Source organism: Drosophila subobscura, chromosome O (genome assembly GCF_008121235.1).
Source record: "Drosophila subobscura isolate 14011-0131.10 chromosome O, UCBerk_Dsub_1.0, whole genome shotgun sequence".
NCBI classification, from domain to species: domain Eukaryota; kingdom Metazoa; phylum Arthropoda; class Insecta; order Diptera; family Drosophilidae; genus Drosophila; species Drosophila subobscura.
The window spans coordinates 25258017-25279665 of NC_048533.1; the positions used below are offsets into that span (position 1 = coordinate 25258017).

General features: G+C 49.8%; 10 protein-coding genes across 14 annotated transcripts; 5 read left to right on the plus strand and 5 right to left on the minus strand.

The window, feature by feature from the left end:
* The first annotated feature begins 542 nt into the window (after positions 1–542).
* LOC117898396 (saccharopine dehydrogenase-like oxidoreductase) lies at positions 543–2285 on the plus strand. Of its 2 annotated transcripts, none has more exons than XM_034807754.1 (2): positions 543–724; positions 785–2285. In XM_034807754.1, the coding sequence occupies exon 2, from the start codon at positions 889–891 to the stop codon at positions 2179–2181; it is 1293 nt and encodes a 430-aa protein (XP_034663645.1). In that variant the 5' UTR covers positions 543–724; positions 785–888; the 3' UTR covers positions 2182–2285. The 2 variants fall into 2 exon arrangements, with proteins under 2 accessions (XP_034663645.1, XP_034663646.1); XM_034807755.1 differs by having other exon boundaries at positions 543–711; positions 787–2285.
* Positions 2232–4289, minus strand: LOC117898400 (cysteine-rich DPF motif domain-containing protein 1). Of its 3 annotated transcripts, none has more exons than XM_034807759.1 (2): positions 4185–4289; positions 2232–2962 (listed from the first exon to the last, which is right to left on the minus strand). In XM_034807759.1, exon 2 carries the CDS (start codon positions 2951–2953, stop codon positions 2399–2401), a length of 555 nt encoding a protein of 184 aa, XP_034663650.1. In that variant the 5' UTR covers positions 2954–2962; positions 4185–4289; the 3' UTR covers positions 2232–2398. The 3 variants fall into 3 exon arrangements, with proteins under 3 accessions (XP_034663650.1, XP_034663652.1, XP_034663651.1); XM_034807761.1 differs by having other exon boundaries at positions 2232–2991; positions 4185–4288; XM_034807760.1 differs by having other exon boundaries at positions 2232–2999; positions 4185–4285.
* Positions 3005–4287, minus strand: LOC117898398 (putative transferase CAF17, mitochondrial). Its single transcript, XM_034807756.1, has 2 exons — positions 4185–4287; positions 3005–4122 (listed from the first exon to the last, which is right to left on the minus strand). Exon 2 carries the CDS (start codon positions 4119–4121, stop codon positions 3096–3098), a length of 1026 nt encoding a protein of 341 aa, XP_034663647.1. The 5' UTR covers position 4122; positions 4185–4287; the 3' UTR covers positions 3005–3095.
* Positions 4290–4707: 418 nt separating the features above from the next.
* LOC117898395 (RNA-binding protein 34) lies at positions 4708–6374 on the minus strand. The gene is made up of 3 exons (XM_034807753.1): positions 5914–6374; positions 5468–5848; positions 4708–5405 (listed from the first exon to the last, which is right to left on the minus strand). The coding sequence occupies exons 1-3, from the start codon at positions 6329–6331 to the stop codon at positions 4906–4908; spliced, it is 1299 nt and encodes a 432-aa protein (XP_034663644.1). The 5' UTR covers positions 6332–6374; the 3' UTR covers positions 4708–4905.
* Positions 6375–6495: 121 nt separating this feature from the next.
* Positions 6496–7360, plus strand: LOC117898399. The gene is made up of 2 exons (XM_034807757.1): positions 6496–6776; positions 6845–7360. Exons 1-2 carry the CDS (start codon positions 6555–6557, stop codon positions 7310–7312), a joined length of 690 nt encoding a protein of 229 aa, XP_034663648.1. The 5' UTR covers positions 6496–6554; the 3' UTR covers positions 7313–7360.
* Positions 7361–7412: 52 nt separating this feature from the next.
* Positions 7413–9250, plus strand: LOC117898393 (zinc finger protein weckle). Of its 2 annotated transcripts, XM_034807751.1 has the most exons (5): positions 7413–7517; positions 7623–7740; positions 7791–8570; positions 8640–8986; positions 9052–9250. In XM_034807751.1, coding segments are annotated over exons 1-5 (1341 nt in total). In that variant the 5' UTR covers positions 7413–7515; the 3' UTR covers positions 9146–9250. The 2 variants fall into 2 exon arrangements, with proteins under 2 accessions (XP_034663642.1, XP_034663641.1); XM_034807750.1 differs by lacking the exon at positions 7413–7517 and having other exon boundaries at positions 7550–7740.
* Positions 9251–9279: 29 nt separating this feature from the next.
* Positions 9280–11192, plus strand: LOC117898392 (zinc finger protein weckle). Its single transcript, XM_034807749.1, has 3 exons — positions 9280–9575; positions 9629–11061; positions 11124–11192. The coding sequence occupies exons 1-3, from the start codon at positions 9405–9407 to the stop codon at positions 11188–11190; spliced, it is 1671 nt and encodes a 556-aa protein (XP_034663640.1). The 5' UTR covers positions 9280–9404; the 3' UTR covers positions 11191–11192.
* Positions 11193–11226: 34 nt separating this feature from the next.
* On the minus strand, positions 11227–11897 carry LOC117898401 (N-alpha-acetyltransferase 20-like). The gene has a single exon (XM_034807762.1). The coding sequence runs from the start codon at positions 11844–11846 to the stop codon at positions 11310–11312; it is 537 nt and encodes a 178-aa protein (XP_034663653.1). The 5' UTR covers positions 11847–11897; the 3' UTR covers positions 11227–11309.
* Positions 11898–11934: 37 nt separating this feature from the next.
* LOC117898394 (vacuolar protein sorting-associated protein 16B) lies at positions 11935–13410 on the plus strand. Its single transcript, XM_034807752.1, has one exon. The coding sequence runs from the start codon at positions 12008–12010 to the stop codon at positions 13370–13372; it is 1365 nt and encodes a 454-aa protein (XP_034663643.1). The 5' UTR covers positions 11935–12007; the 3' UTR covers positions 13373–13410.
* Positions 13411–13581: 171 nt separating this feature from the next.
* Positions 13582–21283, minus strand: LOC117898391. The gene is made up of 14 exons (XM_034807748.1): positions 20910–21283; positions 19980–20611; positions 19360–19921; positions 18544–19079; positions 18177–18487; positions 17575–18117; positions 16976–17513; positions 16778–16910; positions 16601–16716; positions 16372–16541; positions 16181–16262; positions 15878–16114; positions 15379–15819; positions 13582–15320 (listed from the first exon to the last, which is right to left on the minus strand). The coding sequence occupies exons 1-14, from the start codon at positions 21169–21171 to the stop codon at positions 13932–13934; spliced, it is 5952 nt and encodes a 1983-aa protein (XP_034663639.1). The 5' UTR covers positions 21172–21283; the 3' UTR covers positions 13582–13931.
* Positions 21284–21649: the final 366 nt, after the last annotated feature.

The window sequence follows — 21649 nt, forward strand, 5'->3', positions numbered from 1 at the left end:
ATTTGACAGCCCCATTACGCGCATCAAGGACACACACCGCAAAACTATCGATCAAACATATATCTCTCAAAAATATAAATATAATTTTAAAAGCTAGTTAGCAGAAACACTGACACTTTAATTCTTAAATTGCTCATAAAATGAGGCAAGACTAAAAAAGGTCAATACAGCTGGCGCCAAAAGTCGAATGCAAGTTGGCAGCTTTCGTATGCAGCTTAGTGTGACCAGAAACTCTACATGCTGTGAACTAGTTCCGAAAATGCACGCAAAAAGGTAATTAAAATATTTGAATATATTTAAAACTGAAATTGTATCATAAACCTTTGAATTTTGGCTGTTTACGGTTGTAATGTTGTGGCAATGACCTCAGCGCTCATAATATTTCATATGGCGCTAATAACATTTTACTGCGCATTTAGCTAAATTAATAGGGGGAAAACTGGTTTGAGTGCATCAGCCTTCGCGGCCCTACAAACATATGTATATGTATGTGTGCAGCGCCGCCTACACATTTAAAGCCATTCAATGCTCAATGCACTGGTTCGTTCTCATGCTTTTGCTCATGAACGATTGGCGATTGGAAAACACTTGGACTTCGATTTGCCGCATTTAATCACTATTGTCCGACCCTTGACCGATTCAGATGGATATGTGCACACCACATATACTATAAATACATCAATTAGCCCATCCAGATTGACAGAATCAATAGTCAGCGGTAAAGGTTAGCGAGCAGCAGAACGTTTATAGTACATAATATAAAGCCGAATATTTTTAATCGCAGAGAGCAGTACCAGCAGCAGTAGCACCAGCAGCAGGCAGCGACGACATTCTGATAACGATCTGTTCCAGTAGAAAGCATTTTGTCGAAACGTCAGCGCTTGTGAAATGGCAGCGGAACGATTGGATGTTATAATTTTCGGAGCCAGCGGCTTCACCGGAAAGTATACGGTTTTTGAGGCGGTCACCGTGCTGAACGGTCTGCGATGGGGCATTGCCGGACGCAATCGGGAGAAGCTGGAGTCGGTGCTGAAGCAGATGGGGGCCAAGGCCAAGAAGGATCTGTCGCAGACGCCCATCTTCATAGCGGACATCAGCGACGAGGCCTCCCTGCTGGAAATGGCCAAGCGGTGTCGCATTGTGGTTAACACGGCGGGCCCCTATCGCTTCCATGGCGAGAAGGTGGTCAGCGCCTGCATCGAGGCGGGCACGCATCACGTGGACGTCAGCGGGGAGCCGCAGTACATGGAGACGATGCAGCTGAAGTACGATCAGCGCGCAAAGGAGCGTGGTGTGTATGTGGTCAGTGCCTGCGGCTTTGACTCCATACCCGCCGACATGGGCGTCGTCTTTGTGGAGAAGAACTTCGACGGCGTTGTCAATTCGGTGGAAACGTTTCTGGAGAGTGGCGTCAAGGAAGGCGGCGATTCCGGCACCCGTGCTGGCCTCAACTATGGCACCTGGGAGAGCGCCGTCTATGGGCTGGCCCACTCGGACGAGCTGCGTGGCATACGGCAGAAGCTGTTCCCCCAGCGCTTGCCCAAGTTCTATCCGCTGCTGAAGCATCGTCCGTTGATCTTCCGCTCCACAGAGGTGGACAAGATCTGCCTGCCCTTCCCGGGCTCCGATCGGTCGGTGGTGATGCGCTCGCAGCGTTTCCTCTACGACCAGGACAAGAAGCGCCCAGTACAGATGCACGCCTACGTCGGATTCCCCTCCTGGATAGCAGCCGCTGCTGTGGTTCTGTTTGCCAGCATCTTTGGCCTGATGTCCAAGTTCCAAATCGGCCGCACTCTGCTGCTCAAGTACCCGGGCATCTTCTCGGGTGGCCTGGCCTCTCGCGCCGGTCCCAGCGAGGACTCCATGGAGCGCACCTACTTCAAGATGACATTCAAGGCAACTGGCTGGGCCCAGTCCGAGCGGCTGGCCGAGAGCACGGACCAGTACACGGAGCCACCCACCAAGACACTGATGGTGCGCGTCTCGGGCATGAATCCTGGCTACGGCGCCACATGTGTGGCTCTGCTTTCGACCGCTCTAACCATCCTGCGAGAGAGCGACAAGATGCCCAACAACGGCGGTGTCCTGGCCCCGGCTGCCGCCTTCTCCAAGACGAGCCTCATCAGCGAACTGGAGAAGCACGAGCACGGCATGAAATTCGAGATTCTGGCCAACAAGTGAACGCATTCCAGTTGCGTGGTCGTAGTGGTTAACTCTTAGGCTCGACAATGTCTATTCCCCTGTTTGTTTATTTTTTAATCACTCACTCAAATTTGTAGCACAAACATTAGACGCTATTAATGTTGCCCCCCGTCCCGCACTTCACAAATGCTAACCTTCCGGCCATAGATCAATCTTAGCCTTAATAAATGCAAAATTCCCAATACCCAGAGCCCGTCTACTTGTCCTTGTCGGCTTCGGCGGCCGCCAGTTGTTTGCGAAAACGCGCCTGGGCCTCCACGGGCCAATCCTTAAGCTCGGCCTTGCCACAGGGCAGGCAAACGGTCTTTGTGTAGTAGTAGCTGCATGCAGCATCCTTGCACACCACCTTCGAGCAGCTGCTGCAATGGGAGCCGATGGCAATGTAGTACTCGGGCTTCATCTGCCAGCGTGGCGGCGGCGGCTGGAAGGGATCGCGCATCACAAATGTATTCTCGAGGTATTTGATGCCCAACGCAAAGGGCGGCTCCCGTCCAAAGTAGTGTACGAGTTCGTGCATGTCGCAGGCAGAGCAGCGAAAGTCAATCTTGGCAATGCGCTCGTCCCGCTCCTTCGGATCGAGCTCCTCCTTTGGCTTCTCATCCTCTTCGGGCAGCTGCAGGCGTGCGATTTCAGCAGCCTCATCATTCAACACAAGATCCTCATCGTCCAGATCATTGCCTATGTCTTCGTCTATGTCTACGTTGACGCTGCGGCTGGCGCTGCTGGTGCTAGGCTGGTCATCCTCATCCATTATGGCGCACTGCAAGAGAACGAACGAACACAAGAAAACTGGAAAGCTTTCACAGTGAGGAAGGAGCATGACCTTTACTAATGACTAAATAATGTGCAACACTTAAGACTAAGAACAATTAAACGCAGTCAGCGCTCGATGGTCAATCTGTGAAGGTCTGGCGACGCTTGCTCGGCAGGTCGCTGGGCCACCAGTCGGGACGCTCGGCAAAGCAGCGCTCACCATCGACCACCAGCTCTTGAGCACCGTTGAGCACCTGCTCAATGCGCAGCAGGGCAACGCCATGGTTATGGGCATGCCCAAAGACGCGTCCGAGATTAGCACCAGCCACAGACTGAACCGTCTGGTTGGCTCCCAATGGCGCCGTCAGACGTATGGGCATATAGCGCTTGCGTATCACACCCGAGTGATGAATGCGGGCGGTGAGCTCCTGGCCCACATAGCAGCCCTTGTTGAAGCTTACGCCGTTGAGGAAGTCTGCGTTCGCCTCCAGGGGAAAGCACTTGCCCGGCGGCAGCTCCTCACTGCCCTCGCCAACGCCCTGCTTGTAGCGCAGCAATTGATAGTTGCTCCCCGATGACGGCGGTGTCAGATTCGCCTCATTCTTGCGCCACAAGCCGCTGACCAGCTGCTGCAAGCCCAAGTCTGTGGGAGCCAGAATGCGTGTGCCCAGCGCTGCGAGCCTGGGATCTGATGAGATGAAGACTTCCAATTCTTTGTTATTTTGCAGCTTTTCGCCCCCGTTGTGGCCATTGAACAGGACCCAGGGCGCGTATTCATCATCGATAGAGTCGATGTCGATCTTCTTGCGAACGCGAAAGGTGCGCAAGTGGCGTCTGAACTCCTCGGAAACTTGCCGGTCGCACTCCAGAAGGTAGGTGTCCGGGCTGTCTGTACGATATACGATCGTGTCGTATAGCACTCGCCCCCCTTTGTTCAGGAACATGGCGTATATGGAGGACGGACCATCCGGCCGCTGCAAGTGGGACACATCGTTGGTGACCAGACCTTGCAAAAACGGCAGCACCTCCGCCCCATGGACCCGAGTCAGCTCCCGGTGGGCCAATTTCTCCAGAGTGGAAGTTGGCTTCCCAGGCCGGGTGTCGGCAAAGTTACGCATGCAGCATCGAGTGAGGCGTAGAAACTTGAAATTTTTGCATATGTTCATGCTGCAAATGAGTGCGGGAACTGTTCCGGCTATCCATAACAGGGAAATTCGATCTCCACTTACCTTGATTTGTATATAAAGTGATTAAAAACCAATATAACTGCCGACCAACTTTGAATTTCTGAATAATTTCTGTTCAACAGCTGTTTTCGTAAGTGACACTGCGGACTTGTCGATAAAGTATACCGAGAGACCCTAGGAAATATTCCATTTCATTTTTAAAATATACTGTAAATATACCGTAAATCTAAAATAATATTCGTCGATCTTGACCTTCTGTTTAATATTACCAGCTAGTTAGAAATCGCAGCTCTAAGGCTATAATTTTACCCGAATCATCATTCAATTTTTTACAAGATTGGGTAGTTTTTAGGATTTATTTTGATTGTATTGTCTATAAAAAGAGGTTAAATCTAAAAGGGTAAATAAAAGAAATAGCATAAAACGCCTTTGACAAATTGTTGCTGGGCAGCCGGTAGTAGGGTGTGATTCCATTTCCGTTGAAAAAACGAGCGTATGGTGTTTCGATACCCTATATTCTTGAATGTACCGTAAAAATGGAATTGGAATAAGAACAAGATATTTTTTTGAACAAAAAGTGCAATGGCATTTATGTTTCGGGTGTGGAAAAATAGTCTTGTAAGAAATCGTACAATATTTTTGAGGGATTGTTCCGGTGGTTCGTTTTGTGTTCGGAATTGAGTCAAATTATAACTGGAAAAGGTCCAACCCTTTCAATTAGATTGTCACTAATTTAAAACTAAAGACTTAGGCTAGCTTCACATTAGTTTTTCGGCTTTGGTGCAATCTTCTTGGCCATCGCATTGAGCTGGTCGTTGCTCTTCTTCTTTGGCTTCTTGGCCTTTTTGATGCCATCAACCTTGACGCCCCGATACTCTGATTTCTTTTTGCTGCCCGCCGCAGCACTGTCTCCCTGCGCCGCTGCTGGCTTGCCGTTCTGCTTGTGCTGCTTTTTATCCAGACGCTTCTTGGCACCCACTGAGTTCTGCTTGGTCTTTGATTTCGATGGAGGACCTGATTTCGAAGCAGCAGCATCGCGCACCTGTTTGGCGCCCAACTTCTTGACCAAATAGCGTTCCACATTTATTGGCCTATCGTCGAGCAGTGTCTGGTTGAGCTCCAGTGCCAGACCCACGGCATCGGGCTTCTTGAAGCACACATAGGCCACGCCTTTGCAGCCCTTTTCGCCTTCCTGTAAGCAGCGGATATAGTCGATTTCACCACAGCTGGAGAATATTTCACGCAGCTTCTCCTCGTTGGCCGCTAAAACAAGAAAATGTAATGTAATTATAATTCATAAATTCAGCGATGAAGAGATCACCTACAGTATTTTAGGCTACCGACGAAGATGGTGCGCTTGGCATCGGCATCTTGGGGCAAGTTATTATCTCCACCACCACCACCCGACTTTGCAGCTGGGGTTACACGCAAGTGATTCTCCTTGAATTCTGTGCCATTCAACGCCAGCGCCTTCGCAGCAATCTCGGCACTTTCGAGCACAACGTAGGCGTTTAGTGAGTCCGTTCCCTTGCGCTGTTTGTGCTTGAACAATCGCGTGCCACCAGCTGTGCGAAGGCGTACGGACTTGATTTTGCCATAAGGCACCAAGAGGCGCGCCAACTGGACGCGCTTGGTGTTGATGGGAAGATTGCCAATAAAAATGGTAGCAGCTTCCTCGGCAGGATCCCGCTCCCATTTGACAGCGCCTGTTTGTAATCAATTGAAAGACTGTGGTAAAGAGATACCGAATAATATTTGAAATTCGCATTACCTTCATCCTTGTTGTTGGCCTTGGATTTCTTGGTGGCCTTTTGCAGCTGTTTATTCTCTGGTTTAGCGGCTGTCTTGGGGGTCACTTTTTCAGTTGCTTCTTCGGACTTGATAGTTTCTTTCTTGACCTCTTTCTCTGTTGGTGCAGCGGAAGCTTTTAATAACTTTTGTTGCTGTTTCTTTAGCTTCTGGCCAGCCTTTTTGGCCCGCTTCTTCTCGATCTTGGCCAGGTCTGCTACCGTCAGTTTCTTTGGACTCTCATTGTCCACCGCCTTTTTCACTGCGGCCTGCTCTGTCTTGGGTTGCTTTGGCTTCTTTTGTTTCTTTTTGATTAGCTTGCTCTCCGGGGCAACAACAGGTGGCTTCTTCGCCTGTTTTAATTCACCGTTCACATTTCCTTTATTTTTCGGCGTTTTCATTTTGCTGGCGTTTACTTCACGTGTGTTTGCAGTGTGACCTGACGCTCGGAAATATGCCGAAATACACCTGCTTGACAATATTCTTTGTTATATACCGTATGCTTAGCGATAGTTCCGCGGTCGGTCACACTACGAGGTTGTTATTGTCATCCCTAATTGTATTAATTTGTTGCATGGTTTTGTTGTTTTTTTCGGCTGCTAGTGTTTATTTTTGAACCAAACAATGAAAATATACAAGCAGAAGCTTCGTGACGCCTGGCTGCAAATGCCCGAGTTCCGGCCGTGGTTGCGCCGGGACCCAGAAGACTCTTATCGTGCGCACTGCCGATTCTGCAAGTGTGGCGTGAATACCAAAATATGCGACTTGCGCGCCCATGCCCGGACGATGAAGCATAGGAAGAGGAACTCTGAGCCTGTCATTGAAGTCAAGCCAGCTGCCCATTTGGTGAGCATTATATCTGCCTCCGTCTCGTCTCACACGCATTGTATTAACTTGGAAATATGCACACCTAGGCCGACGCTGAAGATGCGATCGAGATTTCAATTTGCCACAGCAACATCAGAAGTAGTCCCAAAGTTAGATCGAAGCCGCCAACTGTAAGGCGCGAAAAAATTCGGAAAGTGAAAGAGGATGAAAAGTCGCAGCCAATTGACTATGAGCAGATACTCCAAAATCTGGCCCTTTACGAGCCTGAGCAGGTGATGTTCTCCACATGTCCTTTGACGGGACCAGAGCATAACCCTGAAGAAGAGGCCGAAACGGTAGTGGTTGCCACCGATACTACTATTGATGAGGATATGATCAACAAGGCTGTGGCGAACGCAGTAAACAACCAAAAGGATTCTTCGCAGATTTTTGGAGACTTTGTGGCCGATCGACTGCGACAATTGAGTAGTGATGCGTCCGAGTTTGCCAAGGATAAGATTATGAAAGCTATTTTAGAAGCTGCCTCTATAGACAGATCAGTTAGTTATACATAGAATAATTAGTTTAGTTAAATTGTAAAAACGAGTTTAAAAACAGTAAAGTATATTAAACAATACAAAGGTTTTTGTATTAACACTAACGCTGGTCACACTGGCACAGCGCCTCGTTCAGCTGTACAGTTTCATAGTGATGCCACTATTAGGTGTGAAAATTCGATAGTATCGATGGATTTACAGCCCTACAAAGCGCCGACAAGATGTAAGTGAATTGAAATTACATGGAATTACATTTAATGCTGTCTGACTAGCAAAGCAAGTACATTTGAATAACCATGGGCGACTATGCGACCGAACATGCTTTCAGGAAACAGTGGCTGTACTGGTGCCGCCTTTGCGCCAAGAACGACGCCGAGATCAAGGTGCGAGACAATTCAGACGATGAGGAAGTTGTAAGGATAATTAGCAAATGCTTTGATGTGGAGGTGAGTAGCTCCGTGCAAGCAAAGGTTCTCTGGCTAATTTCCCGCTCTAGATGACGCTGGAGGAGCCGGAACTGGGCAGCATGCTGTGCAACGAATGCTTCTCCATGGTTGGCCAGCTGATTAGCTTCTCCGAAAATGTCAACAAGGTGCAGGCAATCTTTGAGCTATTGCGTCACACGGAGACAACGGAGACGCTCAATGTGTTTGAGCTGCGTCGTCAGTACGGACTGTCCGTCGACTACAAAACAGAATGCGAGGACTACGGTGAGGATGGAACTGAAGAGTTTCTTGGAGCAGAAAGTCCGGTCTGTGAGATGCCCGACGAGAAGCTGCCCATAGAAGCGCTGATTGATACAGATAATGAACATCCCAGTGTGTCCCTCGTGAAAAGAAGACGAGGTCGTCCCAAAGGTAGTTCTTCTGCCAAGAAACCAAACAATACCAACACTCCCACTCAATTGGCGAAAGTTGCTGCACACATTGAGCCGAAACGCTTCATTAAAGTCGAGCCAAGTGAAGATTCTCCCTTACCTGACTACGAGAGCTGTGATACTCAGCCTGAAGAACAGCAAGAGATGGAGAATAATAGTCCTCCAGCTGCTGGGAGCCACACCTGTAAAATTTGCCAAAAGACGCTTATCTCGGCAGCGTCCTTGCGGCGACACAAGCTGGAAGTGCACTGCAACCTAAAACGCTTCATTTGTGATGTTTGCGGAAAGGGACTGACCACATTCACGGCTCTCGTCGAGCACAAGCTTGTGCACACCGACTACTGCCCCTGCATTTGTCACGTCTGCAATGCGGCGTTTAAAAACAAGGCACGATTACGGGTAAGTAAAAGAGAATCCTCCATTGATACATGATTATTTGCTACCTATGATATTTGTTACCCCTGACAGGTCCACTTGCAAACCCATGGTGCGCCTAGCTTTGAGTGCAATGTGTGCGGAAAGAAACTACAGACACGAGCAATATTGAACAAGCACAAGTACGTGCATACAGATGAGCGCCGCTTCAAGTGTGATATCTGCGGACTCGGCTCCAAGAACTCTACGGCCATGAAGATACATCTTTTGAGCCACACGGGACTGCGACCGTATGTGTGCAAGTACTGTGGAAAGGCTTTCGCCAGCAACACAAATTGTCGCGCCCACAAGTTTAAGAAGCATCCTTACGAAGCGTCGATGGAGGATGAAAAGGAATCTTCACGCATACCCGTGCCAACGCTGGATGAGCTGAGAGCCATGTAATGATGAGCCGTGACATTCGAAATGTTCAAAACTTTACTGATTTCCGACCTATTTTTTGCAGAACACGTGAAATGGCAAAGTCGAAAAAGGAGGCAGAGGAAGCCGAGGAGGCGGCAGAGGCAGCGGCAGAAGAACTAGAACTAGTTTCCGATTGACAAACAATTGATTTTGCATGTTTTATTGGTCTATAAATTAAAATCTATCCGAGTTTATATTTTATACACAACAAAAGCTCTACTAAAAATACCAACCAAACTAAAGCGTTCTTGGCACTTTTTTCCGCTAATTTACCTTTGCGTGAGATGGTCACGCTAAACTAATATGTTAATTTAATTGAAGAAAAAGTAAACAAAAGCAATCTTTTGGAGATACGAAAGCTGGATTAGCCTTATCTGATGTGTTCACTTTGATGATATGATGGCGGAGAGCAGTAGAGAAACCACCCACAGCCACTGGCTGAACTGGTGCCGTCTGTGTGCCAAGGACGATGTGCGCGGCAATGTGAAAGTTCATACGAATGAGAAGGGTCAGGGAACCTGGGACAATGTCATGATTATGGCCATCCGCAGGTACTTCGAGGTGCATGTAAGTTTCTCTCACTGCCTTTAGCCAGAACTAATGCGACACTTGCTCCGTAGATGCGTCTGGAGGATGAGCTAAGCAGCGTCCTTTGCACAGAGTGCTACACGCTGATCAGTGAACTAATCGATTTTGCGGAGCATGTTACCAAGGTGCAGGCCATCTTTGAAGTCTTGCGCCGCACAGAGACGGATCAGAACAAACAGCTGGATGTATTAGCTCTCAGACAGCAGTATGGACTCTGCGCGGACGACTGGTCGCACATCATTAAGCCGATGCCGGTGCCAGAGAGCGAACCCAGCCCTGCCAAGTCCATAGATTTTGAAACTGAAGATCTCATATATCACAGCCACGTACAAGTATTAGATGAACCAGTAATCCAAGAGGCAGACACATCCGTCCTACCGCAGCAGGCGCAGAGAATACAAGAAAACGCTCCCTCCGACCACGTGCCGTGTGGCGTCTCAAAGCAGGAATTTGTAGACTTGGGTCCCCTCTTGCAAGGCGATAAGCTAATGGAGAACCATATGGATGTCAACGCAAATGATTTGGAGGCGGAAGATGTTCTAATTGCTCAACCGGACATTAACCAACATCAGATGCAGATTGATGTGTGTCCTGGCGATTCCAGCGATGAGGATATCAAGCCGGATGTGTCTGGCCACTGTGATGATGATCAAGAATTTCCACCTAGTCCCGCGGAGCCAGCGATCAAGCCACCAGCAAATGTGGAAAATTCTCATACAGACAACGGCCAGGAGAAAAGTAAACCTTGTCGGGGTGAGCCACCCAGCAAACGGTGTCGCATGGACTGCGAGAGATGTGGGAAGACCTATCGGAATCGTGCCTCCTACGAGAAGCACATCGAACAGGAAGAGTGCCAGAAAATCGTTCGAAAAGTGAAGGTGGACAGGAACACGAGCTGTGACCTCTGCCACAAGACGCTCTCGTCAGTATCGGCGCTGCGGCTGCACAAGGAGGGCATGCACGAGAACGTAAAGCCATACATTTGCGACAGTTGTGGCAAGCAGCTGAAGACGATAACAGCATTAAATGAACACAAGCTAGTCCACACGGACAGTCGTCCGTTCGAGTGTCCCGTGTGCAAGGCGGGCTTCAAGAATCGCGCGCGTCTGAAGGTTCACCGTCAGATCCACGAGGATCCCAGCTTCGAGTGCAACATTTGCGGCAAGAAGCTGCAAACGCGACGCACCTGGAACATGCACAAGGTGGTGCACAAAGAGGAGCGCAACTTGAAGTGTGATGTTTGCGGTGCCCTCTTCAAACGCTCCAAGACTCTGAAGACTCACTTGCTTGGCCACACGGGCCTGAGACCCTACGTCTGCAACTATTGTGGGAAAACATTTGCCTGCAATGCCAATTGTCGGTCCCACAAGCTGAAGAAGCATTCACAGGAGATGCAGCAGGGCCAGGATGAGGAGAGCTTGGCCACGCGTTTGAGTGTTCCCACTCTGGAAGAGCTGCGCGTAATGTAAGTCGATGAGTTTTGGGGTGGCAAAAGAGAGTCCACTAATTATTTGCAAATTTTTACAGAGCACAGAAACTACCAAAAGCGGAAAGCAGTCAGGAAAATACAAAAATAAAGTCCAGTTCAGAGTAAAAGAAGTCTTCTTATAGGGAGCTGCAAAAGGCATTAGATTATAGACAATTAATTAAGATATCTCTAACTAAATGTACATCTAATTGCCGGCACTAATCATTGAGCTGATTCAGCCCAGATCATTGCATATCTGCCTCGTGTAAGTCCTCCATGCGTACAGGTTGCGTGTATGGTATGATGGATTTATTTTTAGTGTCTCTGGACAATGCCTTGCGCATATCGAGTGCATCCTCGTCCTGATCGCCCGCGTAGTAGTCGAGTATGGTGCGGTAGATGATGTAGCCGAGGTTCGTGTACATATTGATGGCCACCTGGTTGCTCTTGCGCACAAACAAATCCACAAAGTAGGCGCGCTTCTTTTCCGATACGTCCTCGAGGAATTTCATGAGCAGCGCCGCCAGCCCGAGACGCCTGTAGTCGGGCGAAACAGTTAGAGCGGTCACATGTCCATGCCAGTTGTGCTGGCGTCCCTCCACTTTGCCCATAATGTAGCCCATTATTTGGCCACTGGGCGACTCGGCCAGCTGAAAGTACTCGGGCCACTTTGCCAGGTATTGCGTGTAGAAGGACATTCCGTACGTTTCCGTGAGTGGGTCCAAGTTGACATTGTTGAACTTGAAAAGATCGTCGAAGGTAAATGGTCGCAAAGTTGTCATTTTGCAGCAAATATCAGATTTATCAGATATCCTGCAGCATCATCCATATATGCATGTGTATCGATTGTAATCGATAAGCTCTTTCAAAGCTTTGACAACCCTAGACTATCGGAAAGCTTATATGCTGAGATAATCAAAACAAAACAAAAAGCAAGATAAAAATGGACATACAATTCGACAGCGAGAGCTATTGGAACCGATCCTCGCGTGCCGCCTTCAGCTTCGACGATGAGGACGAGGTGGACATTGTCAGCACAGAGCTTCCCAGCAACAAGTGGGAGAACAATGGAATCTTTAGCGACGATACCATTTCGGAGGCCAGTTTTGAAAACAGCCCCGCCTTGAATCATCTCTCCATCAAAGCCATTCTCAGTGAGGAGGCGCTAAAGCTGGTACTTCAAGAGCAAACCCTGGACGAGCGTGTCATCCACAAGGGCGTCTCCCCCGAGGAGGAGCTGAAGCTGTTGCGGCGACAGATCCAAAGCACTCTATACAGTCCCGATTTGGAGGTGACGGCGCAAAAGTTGCTGCAGGGCAAGACGGCGCCATTGGAGATGTTCAGGTCACTGCACGAGAAGCAGCAGCTGTTGGATACGCTGCTCTGCAACGGTGGAGGCCATGCCGTAGTCACAGTGCTGCTCTTCCTCAAGCGCACCTTGAACGCGGCGCAATTCCACGGCATTCTGAAGCAGCGACCAAAGGCCCTGGAGCAGTATCTCAGCTATTTGCGAGAAAGTGGCGACGTGAGCAGCCACATTGATCTGCTGCAACGCTTTGGCCGCCACCAGGAGGCAGCCCTCAAACAGTTTCAAGCGGCCCTGGCCAGCGAGGACGCAAATTCGCGAAAGCAACATCTGCAGCGCCTGGTCGATGCGTATGCCAGTGCGGGTGTGGGCATTATTCCACTGTACGAGCAGGTCTTCCACGCCGCACTCAAGATGCAACTTTTAATGGAAAAAGAGGGTGCGGCCAGCAAGCTGCTGGGCGATCAGCCCACGCCCATCGAGCTGCTCTACGTGTGCTGTCAGCAGAACAACAACTGGAAGGAACAGGACATGCTGAAGCCCATTTCCCCGCAGCGCTTTGCAGCCGACCAACAAATCTCGCCAGCCCAATACGAATGGACTGCGCTGAACGAGCGAGCCCAGGCGCAGGCGTACGCCGACTTGGAGTGCATCTTCGAGCGTGTGCCCACGTGGCATCCCCTTAAGTCGAAACAGTTTCACATTAGCTTTGACCTGACGCTGGCCGTGGTGCGTCTGTACGAGCTGCACGCGCCGTCCACCGTGCTGCAGCTGTTCCTCTCCAAGATGGGCAACAGCGGCGAAAAGTTGGCCCTGGCGCAGAAGGTGAAGTGCATCAAGGCCGTGATAGATGCCATGGCGGGGCTCAAGCAGCAGCAGGAACTGAAGCAGCTCAGGGAGACGCTGCCCGAACGCTCCGAGGAGCAGTTCTACTGTGAGAATGCACTGAAGGCGCTGCAGAGCAAGCGCTGGACCACGGACAACATAAAGCTCAAGTTGTAGAATTTCTTTTTTACTTGTATATAAACGTATTTAATCATATATATTGTATGTGTGTATATAATTATTTTAAAACTACTGTTTTTGTTTGTTTTTTTATTAAATAATTGCAAATCACAAGCTGAATATTGAATAAGATATAACAAAAAACATTTGTCTCCGGCAGCCAGCCGCGAGCTGGGGGGGAGGAGAATTCCTTTTTGTTTTGTTTTAATAATTTATTGATTAAACAGAAATAAAAACGGGGCGAAGCCAATTGCAAACAAAGCATTACAAAAAATTCGATTCTTTAAACAATTTGTTTGTCTTAATTAATTTCTTTTTGTTTTGTTTAAATAACAGGCGCCTGTAAAAAGCATTTGATTTTGTTTTGATGATGATTCTGTATATAAATAACCGCAAACAACAATTATGGGGTATAATAATTACGCGTAAACATTTATGGAGTAGAGGGGGGGATAAGTGTGGGTGTGTATGAAGTTGCACAACAAACAAACAGAACCTAAAACACGACGAAACAGATGCCACACTCAGTCAGAGTAGGAGCAGCAGCAGGCCAATGCTAATTGCCGGTCGACGTCTCACAGTCCGAGTGGCTGAGCAGACGCTGGCACAGAATCGTCTTGAACTTCACCGTAAAGCTATCGAATATGACATCCGTGTCCTGCAGCTGATGCTGCTGCTGCTGCTGCCCGGACATGGGCACCGCTGGATTGTTGTCTGCCGCCGCCGCAATCAGCTGCTTGAACTTCTGATTGAGATTCTGCTCCAGCGTCGAGTTGTTGTTGTTGAAGTAGAACACGTAGGCCAGCTCCAGCAGATAGTAGTCGAGATCGGCCATGAAGTAGCGCTCGCACTCGAGCATATCGAACTTGCGCTCCAGGAAGTGCAAGCACATGTGGTAGATGAGATGCTTGAGATCGCATCGCCGCAGCGGCACGTAGCCCGTGTCCTTGCTGAAGTACTCGAACAGCTTCAGGGTGCGCTGTGCACTGTCGCAGCTCTGCAGGCACAGCCGGAAGGCTTCCACAAACCTAAAGTTCAGCATGCAGATCCTAATGCGGTACTCGTTCCGATGCGCACGAGCACACTCCCCGATCTTGTCGGGGCTATACAGCCCGTGGAAGGCATACAGGCAGTAGTGTATATAATGCCGCAGCTGCTGCAGTGCCGTCCCACCCAGCGTGCCCACCGAACTGGCCGTAAAGGTGCTGGCATCGTCATCGCCCCCCAGCAGAGCCGCTGCATTGCTTGTCATGCCCGCCGGCATTTGTTCCGCCAGCGGAGCGTAGCTCTGCTCCTCGGGCGAGTAATCCAAGTCCAGTGAGCTGTTGGCATCGGTCTGCAGCAGTGGCGGCGCGGCGTACGAGAAGCTGGCATCGTTCTGGCTCAGATTCTCCAGGCTGCTAAGCAGATCATCCGAATCCTGGCCAGTGGCCGCCTGCTCCGTGCTGCTCTTGTAGATGGGCGTGCCTATGGAGTAGCGCTGATCGAAGCTGATGTTCGCTGGCTGCAAGAAGTGTGGCTGATATGGCGGCATGACCTTCAAGTATCTAACCGGATCCTGATCCAGACGAATGCGTGGCCGTGGCAGATTTATCTCCACGGGCGCCTCCACGCATTGGCTCTCGAAGCGCATCAATCGCTTAGTCGTTGGCAGGCAAACAACTCGCTGTCGCATACGCTCCAGGCTGGCTCCCTGATCTCTGCCGCACTGCCCATTGGAGTTGCCGCCAAAGGCGCGCACAATGTGATCGGTGGTCATGACCAGAGTGAAGTCCGCACCGCAATCCACATACATGGGCCGCTCAATGCTGTCGATGGGCGAGGGCTTCAGCACTGCCCGACGATCCTTGTCCTCAGTGCCCAGCTGATGTTCAAGATTCTTGCCCCACGTATAGAGCGTGCACGTGGACGAGATCAAGGCAAAATGAAACAGCCCACTGGAGATCTGTAAGCAGAAAAGCCTCATGATTACCATGTAAAAGAGACTCTGAGTCAGTACACACCTGCAGCGTTTGTCCTGCCACCTCGCTGGTATCCACCAGATGCGGCGTCATATGCTCCGTGGGATCAGGTTCGGTGGCAGGTGGCGGTGCGGTGGGTTTTTCCTTTTCCGCCTCACACTTTGAGCCAAGACTTTCGCTGCCATCCGATGGCGCCGCCTCATTATCCACCTGAGAATCTTTGGTCTCGCTTGCTGCCACTTTTGGTGTGGCACCAGCCACCACGGCCGCATACGATGTGGTTGGCTCCACCAGTGTACTGGTGGTGCTGCTGCTGGGTCTTGGCAGCAGTGTAGCCTCCAGTTGCCTGCTCAACAGCTCACGCTGATGGTTCTCCTCCAGCTTTTGCTTGGCATTGGCGCGACGCTTGATTTGGTTGGCCAGGCGCAAGGCCTGCGGCGAGCTGCCCCAAGTGTACAAACGCTCCTGATCGTCTACAGCTAACTGCACAACAAAATCGGGGTCAAAAAACATTCAGTGGCACTCCTTTGGCTCCACTTACGTTGGTAAAAAATTTGGTGTGTATCAGTCTTAGGCTGCTGCCGCCCGTCTCCAGGCGCACGGGCAGATTCACCTTTGTATCGCATCCCTGCTCGCTGTTGCCAGTGCCCAGCTGGCCAAAGTGATTCGAGCCGAAGACAAAGAGCTCGGTGCTGCAGTTGTTAGCCTCCATGTAGCTATTGCTGGCCTGGCACATCACCAGACTGTGCGCATGGCCCAGGGATATTTGTAAGATTTTCTATACAAAATAACAGATACAGAATGACAGATCGCAGAGTGAATTATGGGTGCGGCTGTGACGTACCTTATACTTGAAGAAGCTGACTAGTTGTGGTGTGGCAATGTTCTCGCAGCTGCCCTGCCCCAGCTGGCCATAGACGCCCCATCTGCAAACAGAAAAGGGAGAGAAATATAAGTACATTTTAGAGTCAGAAATGAACGACTTGGTGCCTCGTGCTACACCTTGGTAATTGTTTAGTTTTTGCTACAACCTACCCCCACATATAGAGCTTGCCATCGGCCACTGCTGCATTATGATATTGTCCCGCCTCGAGCATTGTTATATTCATGCCATCCAGAGCAGTTACCAGCATCGGCTGCAGTGCCATCTGCATGTGACGGCCAATGCCCAGCTGGCACAGAGTGTTGTTGCCCACAGAGTAGAGCTGTCAGGTACAGAAATGATAAATAAATATGCGCTGGGCTGTGCTGTGTGTGAGCTTACCCCATTGTTGGTTAAAATAAGCGTATGCTGGCGTCCACATTTGATGGCATGCACCTGCAAATTGAGCTGAGAGAGTAGTTCCAATGTTTTGACGGCATGCGCTGGCTCGGGAGGCTCTGCAGGAGGAGGGAATATTTGAAGAAATGATCAGACCAGACATGTTTATGGGCAACTTACCTGTTGACTTTTGAGCACTAAAGTAGCTGGGAATGCCACTGGAGCCCCAGAAGTAGGCAATGCCATCGACAACACAGGCACAGTATGCACAACCAGCTGAGATCGGTTTAAAGCGTGAGGATTCAATGGCAAACTGCAAGAAAATATATCCATTATGGCATGCCAAAAAGAGAGACGTATCGTGTCTGGAATGCTTGCCTGATTGTCTTCATAGTTGATGCGGAAATTGGATAGAGCATTCACCAGCGAATCATGCTTGACCCGCTGCGATTCCATGTGTATGAGCACCGCCAGATAGGTCTCAATGAGACTCTTGCAAAACTCAAATAGATGGGGACTATTATTATCGTTGGTGTTGGCGCCGCAGCCGCTGCTGTGCGAGACAATGGGTCGCAGCGCTGGCGAGAATGGATTCAGTTGCCGGGAAAGCCGCTGCAGAACACAGGGTCGTATGTGATCGAGCTTCTCCTGGATGAAGGCAAAGTAGTCCATGGACACGTGCGGCAAGTAGGTGATTGTCTCCATGAATATGCTCTCGCTTAGGTTGTACAGGCAGACATTGAGCTCGTTGTACCAGCCAAACTCCTGGGCCACCACACTGATCAGCGCATTGAACGTATCCAGGCAGACGCCACGCGTCTTGGCCAAGATGATGGCAGATGAGAAGAGTCCGCTCTGGCAGAGCACAATGCTGGTCATGTTTGTGTGATATTTGCTATTGGTAACCAGAAAGTTCCTGCAAAAGACAGACAGAAAGGTCAGATGTACACCCGATTGAATGGAAGTGAAACACTTACCACAGTGGCATATAATTCTTATCATTGACTGCCTTCTCGGCGAGTGTTATGAGCAGCAGATTGGCCAAATGAAACTGCGATGAGGGTGACATTTGCAGCGCACTGATGGACTCATCCACGCCATAGCAATAGTCGCTGCAGGTGGCCCCACTGTTGACCACGCCCTGTTCTCGCTTCTGGGGCAAAATCATTCGCACATCTTCCGAGTGGCGGTAGGTGATGTCCGCCATCATGCCCTTGAGCAGCGCATGGCCCACATGTTTCGACCTCAGCAGATATGTGGACTTCAGGGCCATGGCACTCAGCTGCATCAGGGCGTACGTGTGGCCATACATGGCCAGCTTGAGGGCTGTGCGTATGGGCTTCACCCGCGCCACATTGTACGTGAGCAGCGCCTGCGTAATCTTTTTGCGGCGCAGCAAATAGTCGCCGGCAAACTCAATGCACAGCTCGAACGACAGGTCGAAGGTGTTGCAAAAGTCGCGGCATTGATTCCACTCGCTCTGCAGCGCAGCATCCAAGAACAACTCAAACGGCTCCTTTCTGCCAGTACGAAAAAAAAGACTTTTACATGAAGCAAATACTCGATTTTGCCGCCTTACCTTAGCTGTATGGTGTAGACATTCTTGTTGGTAATCACATAGCTGGGATCGTAGTTGATTTTGGGGAACTCTGACTGCATGATCTCCATTTGTCGCAGCGAGAAATCGCCGCTCACATCGGCCGTCTCGTAAAAGTGTATGTAGTCCATGGGCGTGTGAATATCCTTGATTTCGAATGCCTTGGCCTTCTCCTCTTTGGTTAGGGCCTCTGGCTGGCCGGCGGGTGGGCGATACTGCGCCATCTGATACAAGTGCAGCACAGTCTCATGCTCAAAGCGAAAGAGTCCAATCTGTGCCAGCGTGTTGAAGCGCTAACAAAAGATACACATCAAATATGGGAGCATAAAAGAAGAACGCAAAAACCTACATCTTCATCGGAGGTATGCATTGAGGCCATGGCGCTGCTGATCACACTGACTGCATTGATGGCATTGCTGGGCATTTCGCTCTGGTCTATGCTGGATGTGGCAGTGGTGGTCGCACTTGTTGTGTCGCTCTTGTGTGCACTGGTCTCCCTTTGCTCCTCCAGTTTCTCGGTGTCCGCATCGCGATTCTCCTTGTCCGTGTTGGCCACCAGCGGCTCCTCCAGCGAGGAGGCTGCCGTCGATATGGCCGAATCGCTGCGACTGTGCAGATCCACATAGTTGATGCCGTAGAGTATGTTCGAACTGATGAGTATTTCCTGGGTGTGCTTGGGTATCTTGTAGACAAACAGCGGCTTCAGGCTAATGTCAATGCTGTGCACCGTCAGACTGTGACTATTGCTGTGCAGGGCACTCAGCAGAAAAGTGCTACGCAGATTCTGGATGGTGTAGAACGAGCCTGTGGTGTTGCCCAGCGGCTCTGGGGTCACCGAGGGTGAGTCCATAATGGCAAAAGAACCCAAATTCGAGTCTGGCATTACTAGAACAAGACAATGGATAGGAATAAAGATGAGTAAAATATGTTTAGGGTGGTGGATAAGTGTAGCTAATTGGCAGGTCTATGGCAGTCTGTTGAGTGTGAGCGACTCACCGCACAAGCGACGCCTCAATAGATGCAACAGTTCTCTCAAAACTGCACACCAATCGAAGGAAAAAAACAAACAAATATATAAAATACACAAACAAATTGCACAATTAACAAATGAACAAGGAACAACAGGGATAGGGACAGCACAAAGACTTTTCTTTTGCTTACGCACATTCATCGAACTTTTGCCGCTGATCGGAGAGCCTCATTTTGATGGCGTGCAGCTTCTTCGATCCGAGACTCTTGAGCGAGGCCAGGCGAGCTCTTGTCGCTGGCAGTATGCCATCGATGCTGTTGCCAGCCGTGTGCAGCTGCTGCTGATGAAAGCGTACGCCCATGCTCTCGCTGGACTGACGGGCCAGAGCTTCGCTGTAGGATGGTGGCGCTGGCGGTGGCGGCATTTCCTGAGCTCTAGCATCAACTGGCACCACCGGGACGGCAGACACATCTGTGGGCACTGTGGGTGCCTGAAAGCTGGGCGGAACATCCTCGGCGCTGGATGGCGGCGCAAACACATCCTCTTCCAGCTGGCTGCTGTCCGAGGCCGGATCGGAGCTGTTGCTTTGTCGAGCACCTGCCGCTAAGCCAGCATGACTTTGATGCTTGCCCTGCACCGACATGACAATCTGCCAGGCGCCCTCACGTGTGGTGGGCGAGCTATCCCCGGGGTAAACGTACATGATGGCCTTCTGCTCCAGCAGCAGCTTGTACTGCTCCTTCAGGGAGGAGGTGATCTAGGGGGAGCGCACACAGATTAGTTAAATTTAATCAGAAACAACATTCGTAGCTTACCAGCAACATAACTCCATCGTAGGTTTTGTCCTTGCAGATAACTAAACGCATCACAGATCCATTTTCGATTGCGGTGCTGGCAATCATGGGGCAGTTGGGGCTCAGGCCAACAAAGCAGATGGAGCCATCCGAGTAGCCAATAATGGCCCTATTCAGGCCATGGTTGGTCTTCCACCACACCACCGAAAGTGGATACGGGCAGGTCTTGGACGCCATAAAGGAAGCTGCCATCACCTGGCTATTGCCAGTGGCATCAAACTGTGGCTGGACGGGCGGCTGCTGCTGCTGCTGCTCTTCGGCCACATCCTGTTCATTATTTTTGACCAGCATATGATCGGGCAGCTCGTGACCCAAGGGCTCGGCATCTGCATTTTCATCCAGCTGCAGAACATTAGCCAACTTCTCGGCCAATTGCTCCTCTTCGTGGCTCCCTGCTGATGGCTGCTGCTGCTGCTCAGTCGATGCCGTAGAGTGATTGGGGCACTTCTTGGAGTTGGGGCACTCGTGGGGACCAACAAATGGTATGATATAGGAGGTCACCTGTGTGGTGCTGTACAGTGAGCAGGCGGCCAGAATATTCGTCTTGTCCACCAGCGCCAGGGCGGGCACAATGTGCAGCGTATTGTCGAAACCTGTTGATATATTTGTGAGCAGAGGTGAGTAACATTCGCATCGATCCAAGGCCCAATTGGAGGAGGAGCATCCTCCACTTCAGAATTATTAAATCAAAACAAAATACGCAAAAGAAAATCAATAATCACACACGCACCCGCACACACACACACATACACACATGCACATTCGCCGAGAGGATGGTTGGGCGCAAAGTAATTTTAGGCTTGAACAACGAACAGAGAACACCACCCCTACACCTACACCTCCACCTGCACCCTCATGCTAGGGGCGACACACACCATCCAGGGTACTTACATAGCACCAGCAGCCAAATGCCCGCAGGATCGAAGCACACGTCATGGATGACACGGTGTCGGAACCAGGATATCATCTTAACCACCTCCTGCCCAGCTGCGCTGATATAACGCAGCACAATCTCATTTTCCTCGCTGACAATCGCCAGCAATTGCTTTTCATCAAAACCTGCGGTGACGGCCGACAGTTTGCAGCTGAGATTTGTAATAAGTGGACGCAGCTCAAACACGCTCAGCTCCTTGAGTTCTGCGTGCCCCGCCATCACTTGACTTGAGGTTTTTGCGGTCTCGCGAGCCCTCGGACTGCAAATAGTTTTTTCTGCTGCTACTTAATTTTTTTGGTTCTTTTCGTCTTTTTTTTTGTGTTTAACTCTGCGCCAGTGTGGCCGCGGACTTATCGATCAAATATTCCGCATTGTCCTCGAAAATATATCAAAATATATCTTCTCATTTAAAAGTATACTGTTAATATACCGAACCCAAAACAAATGTTCCTTGATTTTGATGTTCCAGTTAATATTACTAGTTTGTTAAGACTTTTAGCACTGAAAAAATAATTTAATCCGATTGAAAAATCAATTTTGCTTAGTATAAATACTCATTTTTATTGGATTGTATACCTTATGACCTTATATTTTACAAATTTTTATTTCATTTTTCATTCAAATCACCCCATGTGGAAGCAATGGAGCTTTGTGTTCAGTATGTAAATTTATGTAACATGTATAGACACATGTATGT

Excerpts from the sequence above, each read along its gene's own strand:
- LOC117898396 (XM_034807754.1), top strand. The coding sequence starts at position 889 with ATGGCAGCGGAACGATTGGATGTTATAATTTTCGGAGCCAGCGGCTTC.
- LOC117898400 (XM_034807759.1), bottom strand. The coding sequence starts at position 2,953 with ATGGATGAGGATGACCAGCCTAGCACCAGCAGCGCCAGCCGCAGCGTC.
- LOC117898398 (XM_034807756.1), bottom strand. The coding sequence starts at position 4,121 with ATGAACATATGCAAAAATTTCAAGTTTCTACGCCTCACTCGATGCTGC.
- LOC117898395 (XM_034807753.1), bottom strand. The coding sequence starts at position 6,331 with ATGAAAACGCCGAAAAATAAAGGAAATGTGAACGGTGAATTAAAACAG. Across the intron at positions 5,849-5,913 it reads GGCCAACAACAAGGATGAAG|GCGCTGTCAAATGGGAGCGG; the intron begins GTAATGCGAATT and ends GATTACAAACAG. Across the intron at positions 5,406-5,467 it reads CGTCGGTAGCCTAAAATACT|CGGCCAACGAGGAGAAGCTG; the intron begins GTAGGTGATCTC and ends TTCTTGTTTTAG.
- LOC117898399 (XM_034807757.1), top strand. The coding sequence starts at position 6,555 with ATGAAAATATACAAGCAGAAGCTTCGTGACGCCTGGCTGCAAATGCCC. Across the intron at positions 6,777-6,844 it reads TCAAGCCAGCTGCCCATTTG|GCCGACGCTGAAGATGCGAT; the intron begins GTGAGCATTATA and ends ATGCACACCTAG.
- LOC117898393 (XM_034807750.1), top strand. The coding sequence starts at position 7,591 with ATGGGCGACTATGCGACCGAACATGCTTTCAGGAAACAGTGGCTGTAC. Across the intron at positions 8,571-8,639 it reads AAAACAAGGCACGATTACGG|GTCCACTTGCAAACCCATGG; the intron begins GTAAGTAAAAGA and ends TACCCCTGACAG. Across the intron at positions 8,987-9,051 it reads CTGGATGAGCTGAGAGCCAT|AACACGTGAAATGGCAAAGT; the intron begins GTAATGATGAGC and ends TATTTTTTGCAG.
- LOC117898392 (XM_034807749.1), top strand. The coding sequence starts at position 9,405 with ATGATGGCGGAGAGCAGTAGAGAAACCACCCACAGCCACTGGCTGAAC. Across the intron at positions 9,576-9,628 it reads GCAGGTACTTCGAGGTGCAT|ATGCGTCTGGAGGATGAGCT; the intron begins GTAAGTTTCTCT and ends CTTGCTCCGTAG. Across the intron at positions 11,062-11,123 it reads CTGGAAGAGCTGCGCGTAAT|AGCACAGAAACTACCAAAAG; the intron begins GTAAGTCGATGA and ends AAATTTTTACAG.
- LOC117898401 (XM_034807762.1), bottom strand. The coding sequence starts at position 11,846 with ATGACAACTTTGCGACCATTTACCTTCGACGATCTTTTCAAGTTCAAC.
- LOC117898394 (XM_034807752.1), top strand. The coding sequence starts at position 12,008 with ATGGACATACAATTCGACAGCGAGAGCTATTGGAACCGATCCTCGCGT.
- LOC117898391 (XM_034807748.1), bottom strand. The coding sequence starts at position 21,171 with ATGGCGGGGCACGCAGAACTCAAGGAGCTGAGCGTGTTTGAGCTGCGT. Across the intron at positions 19,080-19,359 it reads GCGGCAAAAGTTCGATGAAT|TAATGCCAGACTCGAATTTG; the intron begins GTGCGTAAGCAA and ends GTCTTGTTCTAG. Across the intron at positions 17,514-17,574 it reads AAGAATTATATGCCACTGTG|GAACTTTCTGGTTACCAATA; the intron begins GTAAGTGTTTCA and ends TGTCTTTTGCAG.